The following is a 23,377-nucleotide window of genomic DNA, read 5'->3' on the forward strand; positions in this document are numbered from 1 at the left end:
TACAGGTGTGAGCCACCGCACCCAGTCTTCAATGTTAACAAGAAGTAATCCCTTACACACCCACTTTAAGCTTTTAATTTCGAGGCCCTGAGTTTAATGTCAAAGTCCTTCCATTTGCACCACCTACCTGTGTCACCTCCCACAGTCCTCAGCCTGTGCCCTCCCATTCCTGCCCCTTGATCTCCAGGTGCTGAGCCAGAGGGTTGTCGGGAGGCCCCTGGACAAAGATGTCTACCCTGCCATGCTGCGCCATCTGCCCTCCAGGCTGCCAGTCAAGATGTGGGGCAGGATTTTGGAGAAACAGGTGAACAAAGTGGCCGCTGGGGTTCTGGGACAAGGGTGTTGACACTGAAGCTAGTCTAGTAACCTGTTTCCCTTCTCTGCCGGCTCCCATTTCCTGTCCTCCTCTCTCCCTTTCTCTTTCAGAGACAAGCAGAGGGCAGCAGAGGCCCATGGAAAGGCCCGGCTCTAAGCCATGGAGGGCCCTGTGCTCAGGTGTGCAGGGCTGGGCCAGGGCTGAGGGCTGGCTCCTCCCCCAGTTCACCAGGGACAGGTGGAGAGATACAAAGGTGACTCACGCAGGGTGTCCCTGAAGCTGTCATGATTAAGGCCGTGTGGAGAGAGGCTAAGAAACACAGCGCTGACCTTGAGCTTTAGGAGAGGAATTCAGAGGCCCCTGGCAACCTGAAGGGGACCTCGAAGAGGACCCTGTAGGAAGACAGAACCATTCCCTGTGGAGGAGGCCAAAGGAGGAAGGACATGGTGTTCCGGGTACTCTGACTATAGGGATTTTATAGGCTGTGGTGAGAAATGAAATGGATTACATTTTTGTAGAGTGTGTAAAACAGGGCTTGGCACACAGTAAGCCTTGTGTGATTACTATGTCTTTTTTTTCTTTTTCTTTTGAGACCGAAGTTTGCTCTTGCTGCCCGGGGTGGAGTGCAGCAGTGCGATCTCAGGTCACTGCAACCTCTGCCTCTCAGGTTCAAGCGATTCTTCTGCCTCAGCCTCCCTAGTAGGGGATTACAGGCGCACACCACCATGCCCACCTAATTTTTGTATTTTTAATAGAGACAGGATTTCACCATGTAGGCCAGGCTCAAACTCCTGACCTCATGTATTCCACCCATCTCGGCCTCCCAAAGTGCTAGGATTACAGGTGTGAGCCACCGCACCCAGTCCTTTGTGTGATGACTATGTCTTGATCATCATTTTATAAAGCAGGCTTTGTAACTTCACCTCCAAGACCCTGCAGGATCCAGACCCTACCTTGCCCTCCCACTCATCTCTTACTCACTCTTGGGTTCTGAGCCACGCTGGCCTTCCTGTTCTTGAAGAGAGCCATCCCTGCTCATCCTTGAATTTGCAAAGATGGAGCTCCGAGTCCGCAAAGCAGGATCTGGGGAGTGAATCTGAGCTGGCAGGGAACTGAATAATGGGAGGAATAGGTGGAGTTTATTTCCAATAGACTATCAAAATGATACGGATGTGGCCAAAGCAGTGCTTAGGGGAAATCTATAGTTCTAAATGCATAGATCAGAAAAGTAGAAAACTTGAAAATCAATGACCTGAGCTTCCCTATCAAGAAACTGGGAAAAGAATGGCAAATGGAACCTAAGAAAGTAGAAGGAAGGAAATTATAACAGCAGGAACTGGTGAAATAGAAAGCAAACATACAATAAAGCCAACAACGTCAAAAGTTGATTCTTTGAATAGAATAATAAAATATTCGCAATGTCTATTTCATCTTGAGAAATTAAGAGAAAATATAGAGATTGCCAATTATCAGGAAAGTAAATAGGGTATTGGGACAGATTCTATAGATGTTAGAAGGTTAATAAGGGCTGGGTGCAGTGGCTCATGCCTGTAATCCCAACACTCTGGGAGGCTGAGGAGGGAGGATCGCTTGAGCCCAAGAGTTCAAGACCAGCCTGGGAAACACAGTGAGCCCTCACCTCTACAAAAAAATGAAAAAAGAAAACAAAAAATAGTTGGCCATGGTGGCACACACCTGTAATCCCAGCTACTAGGGAGGCTGAAGTAGGAGGATTGCTTGAGTCCAGGAGGTTGAGGCTGCAGTGAGCTGTGATCATGCCACTGTACTCCAGGCTGGGCAACAAAGCAAGACCCTGTCTCAAAAAGGGAATTAAAAAAGAAAGTTAATAAAATTTTTTTCAAAATATGACTTTATTTTCAATGGAGCCAAAATGTTGGTCATTTTCTCTTTCTGCAGTTCCTGTGTCCATGTGGATCTTTTGTATCCACTGGGAGAGCAGAACTCAGCAACTTCGCTAATGCCTCCTCCACTCAGGAAAATAGAATGGTACAGGATTTTTTTTTTTAGCTGGAGCTCAGTGAAATCAATTGTTTAAAATGGGCTGGTTTCAATGGAACTAAACGCAGTGGAATAGAAAATAATAAAATAGCTAAGGGTAGAATGGAATCCAATTGAATTGGATAGAACAGAATAGAAATTAGTCAGACTTTGTGCCAAGCACTGTCCCTAGTTGTTCCAGTAGATATTTATTTATTGAACAAATATGATTGAACCAGTTGTTTGGGAAAGAATGGGGAACAAAACAAACAGAAGCCCCTTCTCTTATGAAGCTTACATTCTAGTCAGGGAGACAGGCATTACCATCTGCAAAGGCCGTGAAATGAAAGGTACAAGGGTGGTCCTTATGAGGAACAGGCAAAAGGACAGTGTAGATTGGAGTTCAAGAGCAATGGATGAGGCTGTAGAGATAGGGGGTCATTGTAACTGAGTCTAGATTTTAAGAAGATAACCACACATCATCATCATCAATCCTTTTATAGCACTTGATATGTATCGGGCATTGTTCTATGCCCTTAAAAACAGTACTTTTTAAAAACTCTCACAATACTCCTATATGTATAAAATCATGCTCATTTTATAGAAGGGGAAACCAAGGCACAGAGAAATTAGAGAAATTATTTAAATGTCAGTCTGGCTCCAGAATCTTTTATTTTTATTTATTTATTTATTTATTTATTTATTTATTTATTTATTTATTTATTTATTTTTTGAGTCATGGTCTTGCTCTGTCACCCAGGAGTCTGGTTACGTGATCATAGATCATTGCAATCTCCAGTCCCAGGCTCAAGTGATCCTCCCACCTCAGGTCCCCAAGTAACCGGAACTACACGTGAGCGTCCCCCAACCTAGCTAATTTTTGTATTTTTTTTGTAGATACAGGGTCTCACTGTGTTGCCCAGGCTGATCTCAAACTCCTGGGTTCTAGGGATCTGCCTGCCTCAGCCTCCCAAAGTGCTGAGATTCCAGGAGCCACTGACAGAATCTATTCTTTTAAGCATTATACTCCATTGCTTATAGTGCCAGACCACAGGTGCTTTATAATCCTGTAGCAGAGATACTGTAAATAAATAAATTACTAAATAATTCAAGTCAAGAGAAAGATCTGATGGGAAGTGTGCTGATGGCGGGAAAGTGGAAGAGGTGGTAGTAGTCCTCCCTCTGGGTGTCAAGGTGGATCTGTAAACACGCATGCCCAGAAACCTTCATTTCTTCTGAGATGCCCCCTTCTTGTCCTGTTCTCTGTGACTGAAGCTGCAGAATGAGAAAGGAGGGGGCTGGGTAAAATTGGCCAATTCACAGAACTGGGCCTCCTCTGTGTCTTGTCACTTCTTGGAAAACAGATGAATTCTATTTAGGGGAAAACAGGGGAGGGCATTGTCTTGGTCTCCACTCCACTAATCTTCACTTCTGGAAGAGGAGAAAGGGAACAAGAAGGCCAGGTGCAGTGGCTCACCCCTGTAATCCCAGCACTCTGGGAGGCCGAGGCAGGCAGATCACTTGAGGTCAGGAGTTTGAGACCAGCCTGATCAAAATGGTGAAACCCTGTCTCTACTAAAAATACAAAAATTAGCTGGGCGTGGTGGTGCACACCTGTAGTCCCAGCTACTCAGGAGGCTGAGGCAGGAGAATCGCTTGAAGCCAGGAGGCGGAGGTTGCAGTGAGCTGAGATTGTGCCACTGCACTCCAGCCTGGGCAACAGAGTGAGACTCTGTCTCAAAAAAAAGGAAAAGAAAGGGAACAAGAAAACAGTGGAGAGTGGTCATGGCAGACACAGGGGCTCTCGTGAATCCACACATGGGCAGTAAGACTCTACCAATAAGTATTCTCTCAGGCCTTTCCCCTTGAAAGAGGGTGAGGAGGAAGTAGAGTAATTGGGGAGGTAGGGGGAGGTAAGGAGAAGAAAACACGGGTGTGACAAGTGGCAATGTGGTCTCCTCTGACTTTTTTTTCTTTTTTTCGTCATGGAGGAACAGCAGTCAGACCCCTCCCCCACGTCTTATCCGTAGACTTGACCACATCGTGATGACGGTGAAGAGCATCAAAGACACCACCAAGTTTTATTCCAAGATCCTGGGCATGGAGGTCATGACTTTTAAGGTAAGCACTTTCCCAAATGTCAAAATTCAGGTGGGCTAAAATTTGTTGATAACACTTTAACATATAACTTAACTCTAAAAGGAAAACCACAGGAAATCTGAGAGAAAATATAAAGAGATCAATAGAGGAGATTCCAGATTGAATATATGGACTTCCAGAGAGACAATGGAGAAAAAGGAGAGGAGGAAATTATCATAGAAACAATGCAAGAGAACTCTGCAGTCGCCACATGAAAAAGGTTAACCAAGTATCCAGCATGTTGACACTTAAATGGATGCTTATGAAATTACAGAACATCAAACTGAAAAAGTAGATGCTAAGAGCTTTCATAGAGATTAAAAAGTAGATTATCTACAAAGGAAAAACAAACAAACAAATACCAGATTTTCCAAGAGACCAGAGACCAAAAGATAAAAGGACACCTTCAAGACTCTGAGGGGAAAATTTTCCACCTAGAATTCTATGTCCAACCAAACTATTAACCAAAGGTAAATGTAGGGGCCAGGTGCGGTGGCTCATGCCTATAATCCCAGCACATTGGGAGGCCGACGTGGGTGGATCACTTCAGGTCAGGAGTTTGAGACCAGCCTGACCAACATGGCAAAACCTCGTCTCTACTAAAAATACAAAAATTTGCCGTGCATGCTGGTGCACGCCTGTAATCCCAGCTACTTGGGAGGCTGAGGCATGAGAATTGCTTGAGCCTGGGAGGCAGAGGTTGCAGTGAGCCGAGATTGCACCACAGCACTATCTAGTCTGAGTGACAGAGCAAGACTGTATCAAAAAAAAAAACTAAACAAACAAAAAGGTAAATGTAGAATAAAAGCATTCTTAGTCATGCGAAGTCTTAGAAAATTTGCCACTTGCTTTGAAAATTACTTAAGGGTATGCTATATCAAAATGGGGGACTGGCCGGGCACGGTGGCTCACGCCTGTAATCCCAGCACTCTGGGAGGCAGAGGTTGCAGTGAGCCGAGATTGCACCACTGCACTCCAGCCTGGGTGACAAAGCAAGACTCCATTTCAAAAAAAAAAAAAAGATGACCAATCTCAGAATATGGAAGTCAGGCCACAACAGATCCCAAGAGGAGGATCCCAGAAAGGTACTTAGAGAACAATCAGTCCAGTTTGGTACAGGTGTAAGAAAGACTCCAGGAAAGACAGATCCAAGGGAAAAAAGAGGTTTCCATCAATTGAACTACCCTTGAGAATTTGGAACAACTTCAAAAAAGGCAAATGCAAAGAAAGCAAAAAATGCCTAAGATATGCTTCAGTAAGTGAATGGCTGTATCAACTGTGGCACATCCAGACAATGAAATATTATTCAGTGATAAAAATAAATGGATTATCTGCCAGGTGCGGTGGCTCACGCCTGTAATCCCAACACTTTGGGAGGCTGAGGCGGGTGGACCACCTGAGTCAGGAGTTTGAGACCAGCCTGGCCAACATGGTGAAACCCCATCTCCACTAAAAATACAAAAATTAGCCAGGCATGGTGGCGGGTGCCTGTAATCCCAGCTACTCAGGAGGCTGAGGCAGGAGAATCACTTGAACCCAGGAGGCGGAGGTTGTAGTGAGCCAAGATTGCCCCATTGCACTCCAGCCTGGGCGACAGAGCAAAACTCTGTCTCAAATAGATAAATTAATTAAATAAAATAAATGGACTATCAATCCATGAAAAGACATGGAGGAAACTTAAATGCCTATTACTAAGTAAAAGAAGTGGGGGAGGCTGTGCATATGTGGGGGCAAGGTGTATATATCCCTATACCTTCTGTTCACTTTTGCTGTGGACCTAAAACCGCTCTAAAACAATTAAGTACACATGAACACCTCCCCCCACCCCGACACACACACACATATAACTTAAATAGAAAGGGCTCGAGGAATCACAAACAGGAGAAGAAATATTTTTTTAGACAGGGTCTCGCTCTGTTGCCCAGGCTGGACTGCAATGTTGCGATCATGGCTCACCACAGCCTGAACCTCCCGGACTCAGGTGCTTCTCTTGCCTCACCCTCCTGAGTAGCTGAGACTGTAGGCACGTGCCACCACATCCGGCCAATTTTTTCTATTTGGGTAAAAATGTTAAATCTAACATGGAACCTTATGCAGAAATGTAGTATTATGCAACATCAGACTGGATGTGTACACAGCAACATGAATGGGTCTTGAAAAGAACGTGCTGAGTGAAAAATGAAGAAACCATCAGGTCTACAGCATGCTACCCTTTACAATACACACACATAAAAGAGTAACACACTTTTTACAGCAATTTATGAAAACCTAAGGATACACATCAAACACATTGTAATGGTTGCTTAAGGTAGAGATGGGAATGGAGAATGAAGAGAAAAAGATAAATAAAACAAGAGATAGTCCTTGCGTGGGCCAATGGTGACGAGGTGTATGATGCCTCAACCTCTGGACTTGGACACAATGGAGTGAAATTTCAGAACATTAGGATTAAGAAAAATCCTAAAGCTGCAGTAGTGGAAGATGGATGCATCACCAACCAAATAATAGAAAACGCAGATGAACATCAGACTTCTTAACAGCAACACCACATTTGGGGAAGACAATGAAGCAACATATTTAAAAGGCTATGGGAAAATAAGCTGCAACCTACAATTGTACACTGAGCCAAACTATCTTCAAGTCCAAAAGTGAAATAAAATCGGCCAGACGTGGTGGCTCACACCTGTAATCCCAACACTTTGAGAGGCTGAGATGGGTGGATCACTTGAGGTCAGGAGTTCAAGACCAGCCTAGAAAACATGCTGAAACCCTATCTCTACTAAAACTACAAAAATTAGCCAAGCATGGTGGCTTGCGCCTGTAGTCCCAGCTACTCGGGAGGCTGAGGCAGGAGAATCGCTTGAACTCAGGAGGCAGAGGTTGCAGTGAGCCAAGATCTCACCATTGCACTCCAGCCTGGGTAACAGAGCGAGACTCCGTCTCAAAAAAAAAAAAAAAAAAGAAAAGTGAAATAAAGTCATTTTCTGATTGAATGGATGTGGTATCATTCATAGTGATATAAAAGAGATAAAAAAAAAAATGGCACATGTTGAGAGGTCCAGGAGAGGGAGGAGCCATGAAGAACATGGCAGGGCTGTGAGTTAGTCTGTAGTTGATCTACAAAAATAAACTTGCAGCCAGGCGTGGTGGCTCATGCCTGCAATCCCAACACTTTGAGAGGATGAGGCAGGAGGATCGCTTGAGCTCAGGAGTTGGAGTCCAGCCTGGGCAACATACTGAGACTATTGTCTCTACAAAAAAAAAAAAAAAAAAAGTTGTATAATTAGCCAGGCATGGTGGTGCGCACCTGTAATCCCAGCTACTCAGGAGGCTGAGGCAGGAGGATTGCTTGAGGCCAGGAAGTCAAGGCTGCAGTGAGCCATGATTGCACCATTGCATTCCAGCCTGGGTGATAGAACGGGACTCTGTCTCTTAAAAAAATTAAATAAATAAAATAAACATGCAAGTGGGTTATTTAAAGATTGTAAAGGAGCTAAAAGAGAAACTAAAAATGATAATCAAATTGTGTTGGAAGAGGTAGTAATGTGAATGAGCTAAATTCTCATTTATCATAGCAGGGAGATGATAGGAAATATCTCAAGTTGCTAAATCAAGAAATAGTGATGCAGCTGGGCACACTGGCTCACACCTGTAATCCCAGCACTTTGGGAGGTTGAGGCGGGGATCACTTGAGCCAGGAGTTCGAGACCAGCCTGGGCAACATGGGGAGATCCGGTCTCTACAAAAAATTTAAAAATTAGCCAGGCATGGTGGGGTGTGCCTGTGGTCCCTGCTACTCAGAGGCTCAGGTTGCAGGATTACTTGAGCCTGGGAGGATGAGGCTGCAGTGAGCCGTGATCGCTGCCCTGAAGCCTGGGCAACAGAGCAAGATTCTGTCTCAAAAAAAAAAAAAAAAAAAAAAAGAGACCAGGCACAGTGGCTCACGCCTGTAATCTCAGTACTTTGCGAGGCCGAGGTGGGCAGATCACCTTAGGTCAGGAGTTCGAGACCAGCCTGGCCAACACAGAAAACCCCATCTCTACTAAAAATATAAAAATTAGCTGGACATGGTGGCGTGCGTCTGTAGTCCCAGCTACTCCGGAGGCTGAGGCACAAGAATCACCTGAACCAGGAATGTAGAGGTTGCGGTGAGCCAAAATTGTGCCACTGCACTCCAGCCTGGGCAACAGAACAAGACTCTGTCTCAAAAAATAATGAATAAATAAATAAACGGTGCATCAGTTAGGGACTTTGGAGGCACATAGGAGAAAACTCAACTAACTGTGGGTTAAACAAGACAGAGTTTTCTTTTCCTCTCACTGAACAACCAGTCCAGAGGTAGTCAGGTCATGGGCAGTGGCTGGGAAGCAAGAGGAAGTGAATGGGCAATAAGGGCCAGCACAGTGGGGTAGGGAGGTTCCTGGAAGCCCCACCCACACCTCTGCCCACATCTCATTGCCCAGTCCAGCTAATGTGGCCTCCAGACGTGCTGGGAAATGTAGGTTTTTTAAGTTGGGCACACAGTTGACCCCACTGAAATTTCTGTTGTTTATAAGAAATAAAGGGGATGAGTTTGCGTCCTTTGTAGGGACATGGATGCAGCTGGAAACCATCATTCTTAGCAAACTATCACAAGAAGAGAAAACCAAACACCGCATGTTCTCACTCATAGGTGGGAACTGAACAATGAGATCACTTGGACTCGGGAAGGGGAACATCACACACTGGGGCCTATCATGGGGAGGGGGGAGGGGGGAGGGATTGCATTGGGGAGTTATACGATATAAATGATGAATTGATGGGTGCTGACGAGTTGATGGGTGCAGCACACCAACATGGCACAAATATACATATGTAACAAACCTGCACGTTATGCACATGTACCCTAGAACTTAAAGTATAAAAAAAAAAAAAAAAAAGAAATAAAGGGGAAATGTATACTCGGTAGGCAAATTGCTAACTCTGCCTTGGGTGGTATAAACACTATTTGGAGATACGGAAATAATTTCAGGGAGATATGAACTCGTACACTTGCCTCTAAGGAATGAGACTTGGGTGGGGCAAAAGGTTGTTGTGTAGTAGCCCCATTCTAGTTTTTATTTTTTTAAAACCTTGTTGGCATGGGTGCAAAGGCTTCATCTCACACTCACCTTGGAGGTTTAATTCTAGGCTGTTGTCTCTGCCCTTCCCCGCCAAGTAGGAAGACCGGAAAGCACTGTGTTTTGGAGACCAGAAATTTAACCTCCACGAGGTGGGAAAGGAATTTGAACCCAAAGCCGCTCACCCAGTTCCTGGCTCCCTGGACATATGTCTGATAACAGAGGTGCCTTTGGAGGAAATGATCCAGCACCTCAAGGTGAGTGGGACTTCTCTTCTTTTTGCAAAAGCTGCTGCAAACACAGTGAAAACAGAAGCATGACCCAGAGAGGTAACAAGTTTTACCACAACCAGATAATGCCTGCACACAGTTATGTACTCACTATTTTAACTGACATAATTTTTTCATGAAAATAAATGTATTTTAAAAGGAAATTAAGCATCCCCATTGTAAAACAAACCAACAAGAAACAAAAAAAACCTACATTTATACACTTAAATACTTTTTTTTTTTTTTTTTGAGATAGAGTCTTGCTCTGTCGCCCAGGCTGGAGTGTAGTGGCGTGATCTCAGGGTCATTGCAACCTCCACCTCCCAGGTTCAAGCGATTCTCCTGTCTTAGCCTCCCAAGTCGCTGGTACTACAGGCGCGTGCCACCACACCTGGCTAATTTTTGTACTTTTAGTAGAGACGGGGTTTCACCATGTTGGCCAGGATGGTCTCAAACTCCTGACCTCAAGTGCTCCACCCACCTTGGCCTCCCAAAGTGCTGGCATTACAGGCATCAGCCACGTGCCCAGCCCTAAATACATTTATACAAAAAGAAAATATTCATCCAAGTACATGAAAAACCCATTATGTCTTGGCATAAAGGAAAAGTAACTGTAAAAACCAACAGCTATAAAAGCATAACAATGTCATTAGATTCTAGCCACTTCTGTTCCCTGTACTCCCTGGCCCTGACAGTACAAAGGGAGATATGGCAGGTGGTTAAAGAGATACTAAGAACTTGTCAGCATCCACCTTCTTTGTATAACAAGGAGGACTGAAAGAAGATTGAAGAGGGAATAATTCCTGATTTGCTGTTATTTAATCCACTGTCTCTGTAATACTTAAAATGATGTCATCTAGAAGAGGCATTGGCTGGGCATGGTCACTCACGCCTGTAATCCCAGCACTTTGGGAGGCTGAGGTGGGAGGATCATTTGGGCCAGGAGTTCCAGACCAACCTGGGCAACATAGTGAGATCCCATCTCTACAAAAAATTAAAAAATTAGTCAGGCGTGGTAATGCATGCCCTTAATCCTAGCTACTCAAGAGGGTGAAGTGGGAGGATCACTTGAGCCCAGGAAGTTGAGGCTGCAGTGAGCTATGATCACGCCACTGCACTCCAGCCTGGGTGATATAGCAAGACCCTGTCTCTAAAAAATTAAAATAAGGCCAGGAGCACAGTGGCTCGTGCCTGTAATCCCAGTGCTTTAGGAGGCCAAGGAGGGAGGATCACTTGAACCCAGGAATTTGAGACCAGCCTGGGTAACATGGTGAGACCCTGTGTCTACATAAAATACAAAAAAATTTAGCCGGACATGGCAGTGTGTGCCTATAGTCTCAGCTACTTGGGAGGCTAAAAGGTAGGAGGATCGTTTGAGCCCAGGTTGAGGCTGTAGTGAGCTGTGATCACGGCACTGCATACTATTCAGGGTGACAGAGCAAGGCCCTGTCTCTACAATAAATAAAGGGATATTAGTTTCCCTTTTGCAGAACACGGATTGAGGTCTTATATATATTCTGTGCAAATAACCTACACTCCTTCTTTGGGAAGTGTCAGTGAAAAAGACTGGTTTGGAAGGAAAATGGGTGAAGCATAGGGGTTAAGAGTATGGTCGTTGACCCAGACTGCCTGGGTTCGAATTCTGGTTCTGCCACTTACTAGATAATACTAGGCACTATTATCCTTCCCATTTTACAGATGAGGAGACCAAAGTACAGGGTAGTTAGGTACTGTGCCCAAGGCCATCTAGCTGATAAGTGGCTGGAACAGAGTGATGGAGGGGAGGATGATAGGAGATGAGGTCAGAAAGATACAGTGGTGCTCTAAGGTCTTCTGGGCCACTATAAGGAATTAAATTTTACAGACCGGGTGCAATGGCTCATGCCTATAATTCCAGCACTTTAGGCGGGCGAATCACTTGAGGTCAGGAGTTCGAGACCAGCCTGGGCAGCATAGTAAGACCTCATCTCTATGAAAAATAGCTGGGCATGGAAGCATGTGCCTGTAATCCCAGCTACTCAGGAGGCTGAGGTGGGAGAATTGCTTAAGCCTGGGAGGCAGAGGAGGTTGCAGTGAGCTGAGATCTCACCACTGCACTCCAGCCTGGGCAACAGAGTGAGACTCTGTCTCAAAAAAAAAAAAAAAAAAAAAAAAAAGAATTAAATTTTGGTCTCACACAGACTTTGATGAATGACTTTTGTTTTTTCTTCCCACCTCAGGCTTGTGATGTCCCTATTGAGGAGGGGCCAGTCCCCAGAACAGGGGCAAAAGGGCCTATTATGTCCATCTACTTCCGAGACCCCGACAGAAACCTGATTGAGGTGTCAAACTACATCTCCTCATGACGGAGGCTAGACCTTCTCCATTCTGTCCCCCTCGATGTTGCCCTCTCCTTTCCTTCCTGCAAACCCCCACCCAGGCCCAGAGACCTCTGAGGACTGAAGACTTAGTCACTTCACACATCCTGCTCAGGGGGGACCCAAGACAGGTTTGGGACCAAACCTACATGTCTGTATGTCATCCAAGCTGGCCTAATAAACGCATAACCTCTCTACGAATACGGGATCTTCATTATTGTATTGGAGTCATGCATGGGTGTTTATGTAAGGTGTGAGATCTCTGAGCTGTTCGGTCGGAGGCCTATGACCAGGGTATGACACCTCTGAGCACGGAATCTAGGATCATCCCCTTGGGATTCAAGGCTCCTGACAGATTTCTCCTTGTCAGTGATGCCATCATCTTCATCCTTTCCTAACTCGCCTCACTCCTCCAGTTGCTGCCTGCTGTTTCCTCCATTCCTGGGCCTCGCAGAATCCCAGAATCTCTCATTCCCATCAGACCTTCCAGGACCAGCACCAGGCGATACTACCTCTTCCCGGAGAGCCTTCTCTAGTCTCACTCTCAGGGTATTTAGCACTTTCTACCTTTGGATCTAGTAGATCGAAGAGTTCAAGACCAGCCTGGGCAACATAGTGAAACCCTCCCCTCCACAAAATAAATAAATAAATAAATAAATAAATAAATAAATAAATAAGGCAAATCATCTCAATTGAAGCATAGCTCGTGGCAGGGTAGGCGGGACAAGGTCAAATTTCCTCTGTTTCTGTGCCCCTCTATCATTCAGTCAACTAAAAATGTATGTTAAGCACCTACTGTGTGCCAGGCACTGTTCCAGGCACTGGAGAGATAGCACTGAGCAAAAGAGATAAGCATACCTGTTTGTGGAATTGCCATTCTAGTGGGAGAGATAGAAAATAAATAAAACTAAGTAGGTAAAATATTAAGTATGTTACAGGCTGATAAATGGTTTGGAGAAAAAGAAAACACGGAAAAGAGGGAATGCAGATAAAAACTGTTGGGGCAGGTTGGACACAGTGGCTCACCCCTGTAATCCCAGCACTTTGGGGGGCCGAGGCAGGCGGATCACTGAGGTCAGGCGTTCGAGACCAGCCTGGCCAACATGGCAAAACCCCGTGTCTACTAAAAATACAAAAATTAGCCGGGCGTGGTGGCCTATGTCTGTAGTCCCAGCTACTCGGGAGGCTGAGGCACCAGAATTGCTTAAACCCAAAGGCAGAGGTTGCATGAGCCGAGATCGCGCCACTGCACTCCTTCCTGGGTGACAGAGTGAAAGTCTGACTTGAAAAAAAAGAAATTGCTGGGGCAGCCTCTGATGTCTAATGAGGTGGTCCCGGAAAGTATGACTGAGAAGGGTCTTGAGCACAGATCTGAAGAGATGAGTGAGCCACACAGCTAGCCAGTGGAGGAAGGGCACACCAGGCAGAGGCATCGGCCAGTGCAAAGGCCCTAATGCATGAATGTGCCTGGTGTGTGTGAGGAACAGCAAGGAAGTCAGTGGGGGAAGCAAGGGGTATACATGGGTGGGGTCTGGCAGGCCAGGGCAAGGGCTTTGTCTTTTACTCTGAGTGATAGGCAGCTGAAGGAAGGTTGTGGGCAGAGGAGGGACGTGATCTGATTTAGGATTTAACAGGCTCCCTCTGGCCACTGCATGGAAAATACACTGTCAGAGCGAGGGTGGAAACAGGCGACCAGTGAAGGGGAGGCCACTGCAGTGGTCCACGCAAGTGTGATGGTGGGACAGGGGAAGTGATTTTTATTTGTTTGGGGTTTTTTTTTTTTTTTTTGGTAGAGTCGGGGTCTCGCTACGTTGCTCAGGCTGGTGTCAAACTCCTGGCCTCAAGAGATCCTCCTGCCGGGCTCGGTGGCTCACACCTATAATCCCAGCACTTTGGGAGGCTGAGGTGGGCAGATTATGAGGTCAGGAGATCAAGACCATCTTGGCTAACAGCCTGGGTGACAGAGCCAGACCTGTCAAAAAAAAAAAAAAAAAAAAAAAAACAGAAAACCTGCTAGTTTTTGTTTCTTCTCTCTTTCCTTCCTTCTTTCCTTCCTTCCTTCCTTCCTTTCTTATTTCCTTCTTTCCTTCCTTCCCTCCCCCGTCCCTCCCTTTCTTTCCTTCCTTTCCTCCTTTCCTTTCCCTTCCCTCCCCCCCTTCCTTTTCCTTCCTTCCCTTCCCTTTCCTTTCCTTTCATTTCCTTCTTTTTTCCACTGCCAGAAAATGCTACAGGTTTTAGGAAAACCTTTTACATACTAAAACTCATATCCTCACACTCCCTCTCTTCGCAGCACTTTTGGGGCTCCTTGGCGGTTCATTCACAGGGTCTGGCTGAACTACCCTCTGAAGACTATTTAGTGACCAGAGTCCAGAAGACCGGGGGTCCTTTACTTCAAGAGACTCTCACGCATGCTCCTTCATCCATCACTCCTTCACTCAGGAATCCGCACACTTCCCTTCCCACTTGCCTGACTCATCTGCCTGTCCTTTCTCTTGTTTTAGAACCCGAAATGTCCTCAGGCCTCTTCTCTAGCTGACATCCTCTTTTTCGGGAACCCATCCAGTCCCTATCTTCAAAATATCTCCAGAATCTAACCATTAAAAAAAATCATCTCCTGGCTGGGTACAGTGGCTCACGCCTGTAGTCCCAGCAGTTTGGGAGGTTGAGGCAAGAGGATTTTTTTTTTTTTTTTGAGATGGTGTCTCTCTCTGTCACCCAGGCTGGAGTGCAGTGGAACAATCTCAGCTCACTGCAAGCTCCGCCTTCCGGGTTCACGCCATTCTCCTGCCTCAGCCTCCCGAGTAGGTGGAACTACAGGTGCATGCCACCACGCCCGGCTAATTTTTTGTATTTTCAGTAGAGACGGGGTTTCACCGTGTTAGCCAGGATGGTCTTGATCTCCTGAGCTTGTGATCCGCCTACCTCGGCCTCCCAAAGTGCTGGGATTACAGGCATGAGCCACTGTGCCCGGCCCCGGCAAATTTTTAAATTTTTTGTAGAAACAGGGTCTCGCTATGTTGCCCGGGCTGGCTTCAAACTCCTGGGGTCAAGGGATCCTCCCACCTCAGCCTCCCAAAGTGCTGGGATTACAGGCATGAGCCACCATGCCCAGCCAGGTTTTCTGCCTCATTCTAAAAGACAATTTGCCATGGACCCAGACATTATATGCCCAGAGATGGATTATTTATGGATGAAAGGAAAGAGAAAATGAAGGAATAGAGGAAGGAAGGAAGGAACAGATGGGTGGATGGGTGAGTGGGTAGGTAGATGAATAAATGGGTAGATGCTCTGATATTTCCTCCCTCCTCCCCTGAGAAACTCCTTCACAGGTGTGCACAGAAAGAGGAATATGAGTTTATAAATTGCAGATTTGTTATAATAGGGAAAGAAACTAGAAACAATGCAAATGTTCATCAACAGATGAGTGGTTAAACAAAATGTGGTATATCCGTTCCATGGAATATTACTTTCAATAAAAGGGAATGAACTTATGAGGCCAGCATTACTCTGATGAGAAAACTAGACAAAGACATCACAAGAAAACTACAGACCAATATCTCTTGTAAGTATAGATGCAAAAATCCTCAATAAAATACAAGTAAGTAGAATCCAGCAACATATAAAAGGATTATACACCACGGCCAAGTAGGATTTATCCCAAGAATGCAAGGTTTGGTCAACTAATGAAAATCAATCAATATAATGCATTATATTAATATAATAAAGAACAAACACCACATGATCTTTTCAGGAGATGCAGAAAAAACGTTTGACAAAATTCAACACTCCTTCATGATAAAAACACTCAACAAACTAGGAATAGAAGAGAACTTCCTCAACCTGATAAAGGACACCCACAAAAAACCCACAGCTAACATCATACTTAATGCTGAAAGTTGGAAAGGAACAACACAAGGATTCCCCTTCTCACCACATCTTTTCAACATTGTACTGGATGCTCTAGCTGAGGCAATTAGGCAACAAAAAGAAATAAAAGGTATCCATATTGGAAAGGAAGAAGTAAAACTATCCTTCTATGCAGATGACATGATTTTATACATAGAAAATATTAAGGAATCTACAACAAAACCATTAGAGCACCATTAGTGCATAACCATTAGAGCAAGGTTGCAGGATATGAGATTTTGTATGATTCAAGATCATACAAAGCTTAACCATATATGCTAGCAATTAACAATCCAAAAGTGAAATTAAGAAACTATTCCATTTACAATAGATTCAAAATGAATAAAATACTTAGTAATAAAATGAATGAAAGGGCAAGACTTACACACTGAAAACTGTAAAATATTATTGAAAGAACTTAAAGAAGAACTAAATAAATGGAAAGACATCACATGTTCGTGGACTGGAAGACTTTATAGTGTTAAGATGGCAATACTCCCCCAATTGATCTATAGGCTTGATGCAATCCCTATCAGAATCCCAGCTTGCTTCTTTGCAGAACTGACAAGCTGATTCACATGGGAGTGCTAGGGGCCCAAAATACAACAATCTTGAAAAAGAAAAACAAAGTTGGAGGACTCACACCTCCCAGTTTAAAAACTTACTATATAGCTACAGTAATCAAGACCATGTGCTACTGGCATTAAAACATACATATAAATTAACGAAATAGAATTGAAAGTCCAGAAATAAATTCAGACATTATAGGCAACTGATTTTTTTGAGACAGGGATTTGCTCTGTTGCCCAGTCACAAACACAGCTCACTGCAGCCTCAAACTCCTGGGCTAAGTGATCCTCCCACCTCAGCCTCCCAAGTAGCTGGGACTACAGGCATGCACTATCATGCTCAGCTAATTTTTTAAAAACTTTTTGTAGAGACAGGGTCACTGTGTTGGACAGACTGAACTCCTGGGTTCAAGTGATCCTCCCACCTTAGCCTCCCAAAATGCTAGGATTATAGGTGTTAGCCACTGTGTCCAGCCAGCAATTGATTTTTGACAAGTGTACCAAGACCATTCAATGGGGAAAGAATGCTCCTTTCAACAAATGGTGCTGAGACAGCTAAGTATCCACATGCAAAAGAATAAAGTGGGACCCCTTCCTCATACCATATACAAAAAACAACTCAAAACAGATCAAATACCTAAATATAAGAGCTAAAACCATAAAACTTTTAGAATGGGGGTCCCCAACTCCCAGGCCACAGACTCATCTGTGGTGTCTTAGAAACTGGGCCATACAGCAGGAGGTGAGCTGTAGCTTGCTGCCTGCCATTCATGAAGCTGAGCTCTGCCTCCTGTCAAATCAGCTGCAGCGTTGGATTCTCTTAGGAGCTGAAACCCTATTGTGGACTGTGCATGCGAGGGATCTAGGTTGTGTGCTCCTTATGAGACTCTAATATAATGCGCTTGAATCATCCTGAAAACATCCCCACTTCTGTGGAAAAAAACTGTCTTCCACGAAACCAGTCCCTGGTGCCAAAAAAGGTTAGGGACTGCTACTTTAGAAGAAAACAGGCATAAGTCTTTGTGACCTTGGATTAGGCAATGGTTTTTAGACATGACATGTAAAGCATAAGCAGCCAACGAGAAAATAGATACATTGGAGTTCATCAAAACTATAAGCTTTCTGGCCGGACGCAGTGGCTCACGCCTGTAATCTCGCCACTTTGTGAGGCTGAAGTGAGTGGATTGCTTGAACCCAGGAGTTCAAGACCAGCCTGGGCAACAAGGTGAAACCCCATCTCTGCAAAAACTACAAAAATTAGCCAGGAATGGTGGCATGCACCTGTAGTCCCAGCTACTTGGGGGACTGAGGCAGGAGGATCACTGGAGCCTGGGAGGTCAAGGCCTCAGTGAGCCACGTTCAACCCCACTGTACTCCAGCCTGGGCAACAAAGTGAGACCCTGTCTCAAAAAAAAAAAAAAAAAAGTGAAAAGACAACCTACAGAAGACAATATTTGAAAATCACGTATCTAAAAAGAGTCTAGTATTCAGAGAACATAAAGAACTCTTACTACTCAACAATGAAAGGACAAATAACCCAATTCAAAATGGGCAAAAGATTTAAATAAACACTTCTCCAAAGAAGATAAATGAGCCGGGGACAGTGGCTCATGCCTGTAATCCCAGCATTTTAGGAGGCTGAAGCAGATGGATCACTTGTGGTCAGGAGTTCAAGACCGGCCTAGCCAACATAGTGAAACCCCATCTCTCCTAATAATACAAAAATTAGCCAAGCATGGTGGCGGGCGCCTGTAATCCCAGCTACTCAGGAGACTGAGGCAGGATAATTGCTTGAACCCGGGAGGTAGAGGCTGCAGTGAGCCAACATCGTGCCACTGCACTCCAGCCTGGGTGACAGAGCAAGACCACATCTCAAAAAAGAAAAAAAAAGAAGAAGAAGATAAATGACCAACAAGTTTATGAAAAGATGCTCAATATTAATGATCACAGGGAAATGCAAATCAAAACCATAACGAGATACCAATTCACACCCAGTAGGATGGCTAGAATCAAAAGAGAGACAATAAAAAGTGTTGGAGGCCGGGTGTGGTAGCCTGTAATTCCAGCACTTTGCAAGGCCAAGGCGGGAAGATTGCTTGAGCCCAGTAGTTTGAGACTAGCATAAGCAACATGGTGAAAACTCCACCTCTACAAAAAAATTACAAAAATTTAGCTGGGTGTGATGGCATGCACCTGTAGTCCTGGCTACTCAGGAGGCTGAGGTGGGAGGATCACTTGAACCCAGGAGGTTGAGGCTGCAGTGAGCTGAGATCATGCCACTGCACTCCAGCCTGGGCAACAGAGTGAGACCCTGCCAAAAAGAAAGAAAGGGAGAGAAAGAGAAAGAGAAAGAGAAAGAGAAGAGAAGAGAAGAGAAGAGAAGAGAAGAGAAGAGAAGAGAAGAGAAGAGAAGAGAAGAGAAGAGAAGAGAAGAGAAGAGAAGAGAAGAGAAGAGAAAAGAAAAACAAGTGCTAGAGAGAGTGTGGTTAAATTTAAATTTGAACCCCCGTACAGTAGCTGTGGAGAACACTTGCAGTTCCTCAGAAAGTTAAACATAGAATTACCATATCACCCCGCAATTCCATTCCTAGTTATATACCCAAGAAAACGAAAAACATATGTCCACATAAAAACTTTCACATGAATGTTTATAGCAGCATTATTCATGATAGCCAAGAGTCCATCAATGGGTGAATGGATAAGCATAATGTGGTATTTCTTTTTTCCCTTTTACCTTTTGAGACAGGGTCTCACTCTGTTGCCCAGGCTGGAGTGCAGTGGTGCAATCATGGCTCACTGCAGCCTCAACTTGCTGATCCTCCCACCTGAGCCTCCCAAGTAGCTGGGACCATAGGCGTGCATCACCACACCCGGCTAATCTTTTTTGTAGACACGTGTTCTTGCTATGCTGCCCAGGCTGATCTCGAACTCCTGGGCTCAAGCAGTCCACCCACCTCAACCTCGCAAAGTGCTGAGACTACAGGCGTGAGCCACCATATCCTAGATCTAATGTAGTAGGTATTTTCATACAGTGGAATATTATTCAGTCATGAAAATGAAGTACTGATGCATGCTACAACATGAATGAACCTTAAAAAATTTATGTGAAGTAAAAGAAGGCAGTTACAAAAGGCCACATATTATATGAATACATTTATATGAAATGTCCAAAACAGACAAATCCATAGAGACAAAGAGATTTGCGATGGCCCGGGGATGGGAGGAAAGGGAAATGGAATGGGAGGGTGAATGTTAATAGATACAGAGTTCCTTTTGGGGGTGACGAAAATGTTCTGGAATTAGGTAGTGGATAGTTACACAACCTCGTGAATATACTAATCGCTTTACTATACATTTTAAGAGTGAATTTTATGGTTAAGAGTGAATTTTTATGGTATGTGAATTATGTCTCAATAAACAGAAAAAAAAGAATGAACTATTGATACACACGACAACGTGGAAGAACGTCACAGACATTATGCTGAGCAAAAGCAGTACATACTGTATGATGTGCTTCCATTTCCATGAAGTGCAAAAACAGGCCAAAAAAAACCCTGGGCATCATATGGTGTTTATGGGTACCAACATATGGAGCGATGGAGTAAAAATACTCACGAGCAAGATAAACACCAAGCTCAAGGCAGTAGAAGGAGGGAAGGAAATGGAATCAGTACGAGAGCATCTATAATATCACATATCTTTTAAAAACAATCTGAAGTCAATAAGGTAAAATATTAATGTTTGACAAAAGCAGATGCTTGTTACAGCACCCTTTATACTTTCGGTTTTTTAAAAAAATCAACCAACAGTTTGGTTCTGAGGGCAAATGCTTGACTCCTTAGCCAGGCTTTGGTTGACATTTGCCTTGGTGCTTTTGACACCACAGTCTGTCAGGCTCTGTCCCCACCCTGGTGAGCTCCACAGTACAAAGAGGCACAAACAGAACAAATGCCATGGGGCCTGGACCAAGCAGGGGCTCTAGAACCCCAAAAGATGCCAGGAGGGAGTGAGCCAGTCAGGGAAGGCTTCCGAGAAGAGAGGACATTGAAGATGAGTCTCAAACTTGGGCCTGTGGAGAAGATGCGCAGCCAGGACACCCCACCCCCACCCCCGCCCTCGTCTCCCCCAAAGCCTGATCTGGCCCTGTCGATTCCCTTATCTGCCCACTCCCAGCTGCCTCCTTGCCGGCTGAACTGTCGCCGCAGACTTCTGAGCCCGCGCCCCCTCCACGAGGATGGGGGAGGGAATGGGGTGAGGCCTGGCCTCACAGCCTTGGGGTTTCCAGCTCTTGCTTGAGGCAGGCTCTGGGGCGCCCCACTCCTCACCCTTGGCTTCTCTTCCTGAGCCCTTTGTGCTCTCCAGAAATGAAGAAATGGGGTGAGTCCAGCAGCCAAACCCTTGTCTTAGCTCTTAGACATGCCTCTAGCCCTGTGAGGACAGATTTCCCTATGTTGCGACCACTGCTTCTAATAATAATAATGAGAATGAGAATTCCCATTTACAGAGCACACCATTTATGGTGTGCCAGCAGGCCCTGTGCTGAGTGGTTCCTATACATATGGGGGACTATGACTGTACCCGTTTTCCAGATGAAGAAACTGAGGCTCAGAGGGTGTCCAGCCCAGGAATCACACAGCATATCAGTGTCAGAGTTGAGACAAGAACCCAGGGCCCTGGAGGAACATCTTCATTTCCATACACCTACGTAGACCCAGTCTGGAGGTGAGGGCAATTATATACACTTGCACCACAAGGAGCTGGTAAGAATGTGATAGAATTATGGGTGGAGGGAGCTTAGCACAGTGCCTGGGGTCACTCAGCAAATAATGCTGCTGCTGTTATTATTAGTCTATTAATGCTAGTATTAATATCAGAATTAAAGAAGCCTGGGCAACATAGCGAGACCTCATCTCTACTGAAAAAAAAAAATTTTTGCTGGGTATGGTGGCATGCACCTGAAGTCCCAGCTACTCAGGAGGTTGAGGTGGGAGGATCGTTTGAGCCCAGGAGGTGGAGGCTACGGTGAGCCGAGATCATCACTGCATTCCAGCCTGCGTGACATAGTCAGATACTGTCCCCCAAAAAATTTAGTATGTATCATTATCACTATTGTTGTTAGAATTAGAATAGTTTTAGAATTAGTATTAATAATAGTATTACTGGCCGGGCGCGGTGGCTCAAGCCTGTAATCCCAGCACTTTGGGAGGCCAAGACGGGCGGATCACGAGGTCAGGAGATCGAGACCATCCTGGCTAACATGGTGAAACCCCGTCTCTACTAAAAAATACAAAAAACTAGCCGGGTGAGGTGGCGGGCACCTGTAGTCCCAGCTACTCGGGAGGCTGAGGCAGGAGAATGGCGTAAACCTGGGAGGTGGAGCTTGCAGTGAGCTGAGATCCGGCCACTGCACTCCAGCCTGGGTGACAGAGTGAGACTCCATCTCAAAAATAAATAAATAAATAAATAAAAATAATAATAATAATAATAGTATTACTGTTAGATTAAAATTAGTATTAGCATTAGATGAGTATTACTATGAAAATTAGTATGTCCTCATAGAAGTAGAGAGTAGAATAGTGGTTACCAGCAGATGGGAGGGTAGGAGGCAGGGAGGGATGGGGAGAGGCTGTCAATGGGTACAAAGCTACAGTTAGATAGAAGGCGTAAGTTCTGGTGTTCTAATGTATAGTACAATGACTAGAGTCAACGATAAATGTGCATTTCAAAATAGCTAAAAGAGGCGTTTTTGAATGTTCTCATCACAAAGAAAAGATGAATGTTTAAGGCGATTAATATGCTAATTACCTTGATTTGATCACTACACAATGTATACATGTATCAGAACATCATGTTTTACCCCATATATATGTACAACTATTATGTGTCAATCATAAATTTAAAGAAATAAAATTAGTTTTAGTGTATCTATATTACAATTAATATTGGTATTACTCTTGGTGTCAGCATATTATTAGCATTAGTACTAAAAGTAGTTGCAGGGTTAGAAAGGGCTGTGTACTCTCTCTTGTATACAGTAGGCACTCAATAAATAAGGATACTTAATATTTATTGAGATTTCAGATTCAAGTAAGCTAAAATCATGTAACATGGGTTAAAACTCATTTAGTCTCCCCAGTCACTGCATGGAGTGGCTTATTGGGGTACATTATTACCCCATTTTTACAGATGAGGAACTAAATTCCAGAGGGGATGGTAACTCTCCCAAGGTCACCCAATCCGTTAGTGTTTAGGGCAGTCTCTGAACGAGGATGAACTGGCTCTAGAGTCCATCTCCTGAAACCACTGCCACTTACGTCAGAGGTGTCTTTGTAGTCGTTCTCCTTATTACTGATGAGGGCTCAGCACGGGGCGTGGCACACCAGCAGGAGCTCAATAAATAGGAATTCATGGGCTTGCTCTATTTCCTCCTCAAATCTCTCATTTTGCATATGAGGACACTGAGGTTCAGAGGAGTGAGATAAGAATGGCAAGATCCCTCCAGGGTGGGCCAGTGGGCAAGTCGACCCCACTGACCTGGGGCTCCATCCTTGCCCTCTGCCTTTTGTAGGTCTCAGTCTCCCCATCTGTAGACTAGGTGGGCAGGACAGCTCCTTGTCCCATGTGTGCATGTGTGTCAGATGTTTCATGTAGAAAAAGTGCTCAGGTTAGGTACAGGTCTATGAGACACTGTGGTTGTTGTCATTAATGTTTGGAGGAGGTGGAG

General features: G+C 44.8%; 1 protein-coding gene across 4 annotated transcripts; it reads left to right on the top strand.

The window, feature by feature from the left end:
- Positions 1-216: 216 nt before the first annotated feature.
- On the top strand, positions 217-12,373 carry GLOD5 (glyoxalase domain containing 5). Of its 4 annotated transcripts, none has more exons than XM_010361090.1 (5): positions 217-304; positions 427-495; positions 4,306-4,435; positions 9,654-9,809; positions 12,041-12,373. In XM_010361090.1, the coding sequence occupies exons 2-5, from the start codon at positions 476-478 to the stop codon at positions 12,164-12,166; spliced, it is 432 nt and encodes a 143-aa protein (XP_010359392.1). In that variant the 5' UTR covers positions 217-304; positions 427-475; the 3' UTR covers positions 12,167-12,373. The 4 variants fall into 4 exon arrangements, with proteins under 4 accessions (XP_010359392.1, XP_010359393.1, XP_010359394.1 ...); XM_010361091.1 differs by having other exon boundaries at positions 4,312-4,435; XM_010361092.1 differs by lacking the exon at positions 427-495 and having other exon boundaries at positions 242-303; positions 4,297-4,435.
- Positions 12,374-23,377: the final 11,004 nt, after the last annotated feature.

The sequence above is a fragment of the Rhinopithecus roxellana genome, chromosome 7, assembly GCF_007565055.1.
Source record: "Rhinopithecus roxellana isolate Shanxi Qingling chromosome 7, ASM756505v1, whole genome shotgun sequence".
Lineage (NCBI taxonomy): Eukaryota > Metazoa > Chordata > Mammalia > Primates > Cercopithecidae > Rhinopithecus > Rhinopithecus roxellana.